The sequence below is a fragment of the Asparagus officinalis genome, chromosome 1, assembly GCF_001876935.1.
Source record: "Asparagus officinalis chromosome 1, Aspof.V1, whole genome shotgun sequence".
Taxonomy (NCBI): Eukaryota; Viridiplantae; Streptophyta; class Magnoliopsida; order Asparagales; family Asparagaceae; genus Asparagus; species Asparagus officinalis.
The window spans coordinates 9220030-9228528 of NC_033794.1; the positions used below are offsets into that span (position 1 = coordinate 9220030).

Genomic DNA, 8499 nt, shown 5'->3' on the forward strand with positions numbered 1-8499 from the left:
AGCCTGTAGCGCCCTGTGCCCGGGGCGCACCCGGGCCTCGATAACAAATGCCTATGGTTTTGCACTAGACTAGTCCCTGGCACTACCGGCTTCACCACTGGTGCGGCTCACTTACAACTGGGAAGATGAGACAATCTCTAATACCATTTGTTCGAGTGAGGTAACCAAATCGGTTATAGACTCACATTACCTCTCCATTTAGCCAATGTGAGACTAAATGGACCCTAACTAGCTGATAACCATCTCTCTTATTGCATGTTTCCTTCACATCAATTAATAGCTCTGTACACTTTCTATTTTTTTGTATTGTGGTATGAACTCAGACGTTAAAATGTTTGATGAGAAAGAAGCCTCCCCCTCCTTCCTCGGGAGCTCAACAACATAAAAACCTAGCTTGCAACCATTTTACAGCCTGTTTAATGTTCTATTACTTGTGAACCTGTGATCTATCATTTTATCTTTATCCCGTGGTGTGTATTCCTTCTTTGCTATGGGAAATGTGAGTTTAAGTCCTGACATTCATTGGTTGGGACCCAACTTTGTATCTGATAATCACATGGAAGGAGAATTGAGATCTTCTGGGCACGCAACTACCTAATTTGCATTGTATGCTTTGTAAACTGAGTGAAACTTCGAATTACCCAACTTGGTCCCAACCAATTTTCCACTCAGTCCGCCAAGCTTCGCTGATAAATCTCAGAACCAATCACATTCGATTCTCTTGCTAGAAATTGAGGAATGGAGACAACAACTTGCAGAGAAGCTAAAACCATAAAAGCACCATCCTACCATGAATCTTACCAACCTTTACTTCAGGATGATGATCTTTCATGCTTGGTAAAAACATGACAATCCACACAAATCTAATGGGATTGATACACTTTAAAAACATTAGAAGAGAAGGAAAAAGGCAATGTTTTTTCTCCACATTATTATAAATGATAATAATCCTGACCCAGTTACCTATCCTTCTAGCTGAGGAGATCAGATCTTACAAGACCCTGCACTAATTTATAGTTTCTTGACAGAGGTTGAGAATCGCATAGGGAAATATTGATTTACCATCATGTAAATAAGCTTATAGCCTTGTATCGATTATTAGGAAACTATGACTGTGGTACTGTATACAATTATAACTTAATAACTGGTTTCAAACGAACCCCTTTTAAGGCGGTGTTGAGCTATTTTAGGACCTTGTACATTTCTTCCAATTTTATAGCAGTATAAACATGTTCTTCATGTTTTCATCATGTTCTTTTTCTTTTTTCACTTCTATCAAATCTTAGATGCCTATCATTTCTAATTATTTCAGGAAATTCAGGAAATGACATCACAATCCGCTGATGACTCACATGCAAGCTTAAATTTCACTGAAGAGCTATTGAGCACAACCTCCTTTGCCAGACAATTGAACGATCAAATAACTCTAGCTAAAGCTTATGTGATCATAGCAAAAGAACACAGCAATCTCCAGCTTGCTTGGGAGCTAAGTTCACAAATCAGGAACTGCCAAAGGTTGCTTTCTCAAGCTGCAGTCAGAGCAAAGCCAATCACCATTGAAGAAGCACATCCAATTGTCAGCAGACTATCTCACCTAATGTACAAAGCCCAAGATTCCCATTATGACATCAGCACAACAATAGTAACCCTAAAAAAGCATGCTCAAGCGCTCGAAGAGCGAGCACATGCAGCTACAGCACAAGGTGCAGAGTTTGCTCAGCTGGCTGCTGAATCCATGCCTAAAGCCCTTCACTGCTTAAACATTAAACTCACAGAAGAGTGGTTTAGAAACCCTTCACTCAAAACACTCTCAGAAGAACAAAGAAATTCACCTCGGCTTGTAGACAACAACCTTTATCATTTCTGCATATTCTCGGATAACGTGCTTGCAACTTCAGCTGTTGTGAACTCCACAATCTCCAATGCTGAACATCCTCAGCAGCTTGTGTTTCATATTGTCACTGATCGGGTCAATTATAAGCCCATGTTGACTTGGTTTCTGACAAACGATTGTAAGGGGTGTACTGTAAATGTCAGAAACATAGAGGAGTTTTCGTGGCTCAATGCCTCTTACTCTCCACTGATAAAACAACTATTAGATAAAGAGACAAAGGCTTACTACTTTGGAGGTAAAGATCAAAACGATGAAGCAAAGTTTAGGAACCCCAAATTTGTGTCCTTGCTGAACCACTTGAGATTCTACCTCCCAGAAATACATCCTTCTCTTGAAAAAGTAGTGCTTCTCGATGATGATGTTGTTGTCCAAAAGGATTTAACTGTTCTGTTTTCGCTAGATTTGCATGGTAATGTGAATGGAGCTGTAGAGACTTGCCTTGAAGGATTTCATCGGTTCTACAGGTATCTTAATTTCTCAGATACAAGGATTAGCGCCAAGTTTGATCCTCAAGCTTGTGGATGGGCATTCGGGATGAATATTTTCGATCTGATAGCATGGAAGAGAGCTAATGTAACATCTCGATATCACAACTGGCAAGAGCAGAATGCTGACAGAATGCTTTGGAAAACTGGCACGCTTCCCGCTGGGCTTCTAACATTCTATGGTTTAGTCGAGCCATTGGATAGAAGATGGCATGTGCTTGGTTTAGGCTATGACTTGGAGATTGATGATAGATTAATAGAGAGTGCTGCAGTGGTGCACTTCAATGGGAATATGAAGCCATGGCTGAAGTTGGCAATCAGCAGGTATAGGCATTTATGGGAACGGTACGTGAATTTTGCACATCCATACCTCAAAGATTGTATTATGCACTGAAGCAATGCGATTTTTCTTTGCTTCGTTCATGTTTTTGTTTACAGTGCTAAAATTTTAGATTTAGATTTATTATATCTTATTTCCCCCATTGTTATCACAATCTCTCTTTTGTAAGTGTTGGGGAAAAAAAAAAGAAATGGTTTGTATACAATGAAATAGTGTTTGGTTTGTTGGATCATATGGTTCCGGGGTAATTCATTTTGGAGGATATTACAATAATTTTTGAGATAGGAAATATAATGCCTTTTGAGTCGTGGTGATTCTGTAATATTTTTCTTTTCTTTTCTTTGAGACAAAGGAAATTCTGTAATTGAGTTAAGGTTTTGGAATGTGATTGTATATCAGAGAATTTTACAAATATCATCAGTGTTTTTTTCTTGAAGTATTGTGAGAGTGAGGCTCCTTGCTTGGGTAACGCTATTTATAATCTTTATTTGATCTATACCATGCATTTTGCTGTGAAAAATTGGTAAAACTTAAAAACAACGTATCTTTGTTAAGAAGATAAATGTTATGTAGTTTTCGTGCCTTAAGCTGTACGGATACTTTACTTGAATTCCTGAAATCAGGTTATTCCTTGCTCTGAAGGCTTCGCTGCTAGAGAACCAGATGGGGATAAATATTCAGCAGCACCAAATGTAAATATGCCTCAGATTTTTCTTTCTTTCATTTGTGTGATGAAGGGACATTCATCATGTCGTTGTTCTTTCATACTAATTAGGAGCAGGAACAAGCTTTTATATCCTTGAAATCTGATATTGAAGGCTGGGACGTTAAACGGGTGTCTTCTCCTGTTTAAGATTTTAGAGTTTTTGACCCACCGCCGGTAGCACGTGGCATGAGGACGTGGTGGTAATACTGCCAACACCCCTTTTGAGGTTTCTGTTTCGATTCCACCTGACCAATTTGGAGTGTGAGAAATGAATGAGATTGGAAGGTGAGACCCACACATCATGAAATCTAGGATCTAACTTGTCCTTCGACCTTAGAATACACGTGCATTGCCAAGGTATTCCTTGTTTATTTCAAAAATAGAAAAGTTGGAGTGTTTTCCAATATCCCCAAAATATATTCTGCTTTGTAGATGAAAAATGTCTTAGACCATATGCAGCAGGGGTTATTTGAAGAGATATTTGGTTGCAGCAGGAGTTTTTTGAAAAGGTGAGTTATTTGAAGAGATATTTGGTTGCAGCAGGAGTTTTTTGAAAAGGTGAATCAAAAAGACAAGGCCAAGGGGTGAAAAATTCACCCCGGGTATTTCTGACCTGGTGGGCCCCACCTCATTAAATGCATGGTAGGTTTATTTAAAAAAAAAATTTAAATAGAAGCCGCCCAATCAGAAATGGGCACGTGGACGCGTGCATGGAGGCTGCAGGCGCATGCCTACCAGCTGCCGCGTGGCGAAATCTGATTGGGCGGCAATTTTTGTTTTCCTCCTTATTTTTAATTGATATTGTGGCGAAATCTGATTGGGCGGCAATTTTTGTTTTCCTCCTTATTTTTAATTGATATTTTTTGAGATAATACAATGAATTAATTTATAATTTTTATACCATTAATTTTTATTTTTCAAACTCTATAAATAGAGATTAACTTTGTGTCATTTGGACACCAAAAAAAATCTGAGTTTCTACACCCTATTCTTCTTCTTTCTACAATTTGAAGCTAGTTTCTTCATGGATCCTTCACAAAACTATCCTAATTTTTCCTACAACTACAACTTTCCTAACCAACCTCAAAATACCCTCCCTCAACCACAACATCCAAATATACAACGCCCCGAAAATACTCAAAATACGGGGATACAGCCCAATTTTCAAATGTCGTATATGATGCAACCAAATTTCGGCATGCAATATCCTTATCTTCCTTACGGTTATCCTCCAGTTCCGGGAAGCAGCTATGTTCCCTCCCATATGAATTATCCTAACACGGAGTCGAGTGAGCCAACGATACCCCTGTTTAGTAGCGGATCTACAGATATCCCAAAATTTTCCACCCAAATGTCTTTGGGAAATGTTGGTGGGGATACTCCTCACAGTTTTCTCCCTCCAACCCAACAATCAGCAAAGAGATCAAGTTATGAAACTTGGACCACCGAAGACAACATACTTTTACTAACTGGTTATTTTCACGTTAGTAATGATAGTGAGTTGGGGAACAACCAAAAGGGTGAAACTTTCTGGGGTAAAATTACACAGTACGTGAATGAGAACGCCAAAAGTGGAAAGGAGAGGATTGTGTCTCGGTGCCATAGTCATTTCAAAGACATCAACAGAAAGATATCCAGTTTCATTGGCTGCTACAGTACTGCATGTAGGGAGAAGCGTAGCGGTTGGTCCGATGAAAACTACATATCCAAGGCAAGAGAGTTGTACTTTGAGAAAATAGGTACGACGTTTAATTTGGTGGATGAGTGGAAGGTGGTTCGTAATCAACCCAAATATATGACAGGAGGAAATGCATCCGGTAGTAGTGGCTCTAAAAGAAAGAGTAGTGGTGAGGATGTTGAATCATCAACTCCTACCCTTGTACGTCCAGAGGGTAGAGACGTGGCAAAGAAGAAAGCTAGAGGTTCCTCTAGTAAAACATCTGTGTCAAGGAAATCAAAGGGGGCAATTGAGGAGGAGTTATCTAAGCTAGTCAGTGCTCATGAAAAATTTGAAGAGAAAAGATCAAGTACTGCTTCAGCTATGAATAACCTGGCTCATTCCAAGAATATGGAGATGTGGTTATTCTTGAAAAACAAACCAGATCGTGACGATGAAGATGAAGAAGCTTATAATATGTTGAGGAAGAACATGTTTGGAAAATAAGACCTTCTCAAGAAGTTATGATTGTGTGTTTTCTTTCTGATGTTTTTGTGTGCCGTTTGTTTAATTTTGGAGTTGTGTGGGTGCCTATGTTTGTTGAATGTATTAATAAAAGTGTTGTTTATGTTTGAATAAAATTGTTGTTTATGGTTCAATAAAGCCGATTGATATTGACTTCTCACTGCATAATAGTACAAAAGATACAATTACTACTCACTGCAAAAACAAACAAATGTTGAATTGACCTTTCACTGCAAAAAATACAAAGGATGAAATGACTACACCTGCATAATAATACAAAATATGAATTGACAACTCTCTGCACATGCATGCCCTATGACACATGTCTCTGCAATTGCATGTGAATTCAATTATTTGAACAACTACCCTTCATTATATAAACTGATCAGATGCACATCATAAGTATACCTATCAACATTTCAAAAATCATAGCATCCAATGGATCCTTTCCTAAATGAGTTTAGTCTAGAAGAGTTCCAACAACAATGGGAAATAGAAGAAAAAATACTTGATAGGCAGCGAGAACTTCTTGAAGAATTACAAAGGAGAAGCGAACAACCACGTAAGAGGAAATCCATACATAGAGATCATCATGCAGCGCATGAGAGACTCATGGCCGACTACTTTGCCGAGTCATGCACTTACACTGACGCCCAGTTCCGACGTAGGTATCGAATGAAAATGCCTCTCTTTCTACGAACTGTGGACTCTATATCAAATTACGACGATTACTTCACACAACGGCGCAATAATGCGGGCAAGCTTGGGTTAACGCCTATCCAGAAGTGTACGACTGTCATACGCATGCTCGCATATGGAGTCGCAGCCGATGCTTGTGATGAGTACGTCAAGATAGGAGAATCCACTGCTATCGAGTGTACTCGCAAGTTTTGCGAAGGGGTAATAGCATTGTTTCAAGATGAATACTTACGACGACCAAATGTGGAAGACTTGCAGAGGTTGCTCCAAGTTGGACAGGAACGTGGATTCCCAGGGATGATTGGAAGTATTGATTGCATGCACTGGCAGTGGAAAAATTGTCCTAAGGCTTGGCAAGGGCAGTTTACTAGTGGACACAAGGGGACGGCAACAGTTATCCTCGAGGCAGTTGCGTCATATGATTTGTGGATATGGCATGCTTTTTAGGGCTTCCTGGTAGTTTGAATGACATAAATGTACTAGATAGGTCGCCGGTTTTTGACGACATTAAGTCGGGTGAAGCTTCACGGGTAAACTTCACCGTGAATGGGCGGGAGTACAATCTTGCATACTATCTTGCCGACGGAATCTACCCTAAGTGGCATGTCTTCGTGCAGTCCATTCAAATGCCCCAAGGCAACAAACATCAATTTTTTGCCAAACAACAGGAATCATGCAGGAAGGACGTGGAACGCGCATTCGGGGTACTCCAAGCACGCTTCGCTATTGTCCGCCAACCAGCTAGAATGTGGGATCTTGATGTCTTAGGAAAAATAATGAGGGCGTGCATTATTTTACATAACATGATAGTAGAGGATGAACGAGATACGTATTCGCGAAACTGGGAAAATATCGACTTTGAACCGTCGAACAATGCTAGCTCTAGCGCCTCTTTCAATGTTCAAACAGACGTGTTGCCGGAGTTTCAAGTCCATGTTCAACACCGATCTGAGGCAGATAATCAGACTAGAGCGGAACTACGAGATAAGACCCAACATATTCAGCTGAAGAAGGATCTCATCGAGCACATTTGGTAGAAGTTTGGGACAACCTCCGATTAGATTTAGCAATTTAGTTTGTGTTTTCTTTAATGTTTTCAATAATTTGGGTGTGTTTGGTTTTCCGTATGCTTAATAAAATCGTGTGTTATTTTATGTTAATTTAAAAATATTATTGAAAATTAAATTAATAATATATATTTAAATATTATTTATTATTTATTGAATTATTAATAAATTATAATTATAAATATATAAGTTATATTAATAATAATAATAATAATAAAATAGTAATATATATGAAATAGGAAAAAGAATGAATAAATATGGTGGGGTATATGTTGAAGTGAAGTGGTTTATGGTGGGTCCCAAATAAAGTAAAAAACTTTCTGAAAAATCTCCTGCTGTAGAGTTGATAGGGAAATGAAGATTATTGAATTAAATAAAGTGATGTGGCAGAAGAGAAGGAGGTGAAATTTCACCTCTTGCTGGAGATGGTCTTAAGGACCCAAAATATGGGACCAAGAGAGGGAACAAGTGAGGTGTCCCATCCCTATTACATAATGAGCTGGTCATGTCACCTCATTATGCAATAGGAGGGGGACACCTTACATGTCTCTTCCTATAGTACCATATTGTGGGTCCCTATAGCAACGCTCTTTGTAGATTTATCGTGTAAATTTTATATTTGTATCACTGTGAGTTAGACTCAATAGAATTTGATTGATTCTTTTTTCTGTTATTAAGGTGGAGAGCTGAACGAAAAACTTTCTTTTTTCATCATCAATCGAATCACTGTTCGCAACCTAGGATTCGATTTTATCATCAAGTCAATCATCGTTTACATTTTTTTTTCCCTTATCAACGAATAGATTTTTTTATTTGTACAACTTAGATTTCCCGTACTTCTTAAAAAAATGATTCGATTGATAGGATTTGGTATGATACTTATGAGATCGATAAAGTTGATATTTAAATATTTCTTCTATTGATTTGAACCCAAATAGCATGTTGCCACCGCTCTATTTCTTATCTACTTTCCTTTATAACTAAAGGAAAATCTCTGTGTGAACAGTAAATTTTTTTAATATCCAAGTATTTTTAGAACATTTAATAGCATCCGTCTGTTCATAAAGCAATTAACCTCAGAAAACCACAGCCGTCCATTGTAAAAATCCATTATTAATTAAATCTC

At 38.4% G+C, this 8499-nt stretch overlaps 2 protein-coding genes and 1 pseudogene across 3 annotated transcripts in view; all 3 read left to right on the forward strand.

Annotated features, from left to right (window-relative positions):
• LOC109848698 (probable galacturonosyltransferase 11) overlaps positions 1-2906 on the forward strand; it is a 7826-nt gene extending 4920 nt beyond the window's left edge. Inside the window, exon 2 of one of the 2 annotated variants that reach the window (XM_020418356.1) lies at positions 1322-2906. In XM_020418356.1, the coding sequence (XP_020273945.1) occupies positions 1322-2773 (1452 nt within the window). In that variant the 3' untranslated portion in view covers positions 2774-2906. Of the gene's footprint in view, positions 1-1312 lie in introns of both variants that reach the window. The other variant, XM_020418347.1, reaches the window with a different exon arrangement.
• LOC109830225 (glutathione S-transferase T2-like) lies at positions 4377-5589 on the forward strand. Its single transcript, XM_020397432.1, has one exon. It carries the CDS (start codon positions 4450-4452, stop codon positions 5587-5589), a length of 1140 nt encoding a protein of 379 aa, XP_020253021.1. The 5' UTR covers positions 4377-4449.
• LOC109830232 lies at positions 5358-7367 on the forward strand (annotated as a pseudogene).

Coding starts and splice junctions, on each gene's coding strand:
- LOC109830225 (XM_020397432.1), top strand. CDS start 4,450: ATGGATCCTTCACAAAACTATCCTAATTTTTCCTACAACTACAACTTT.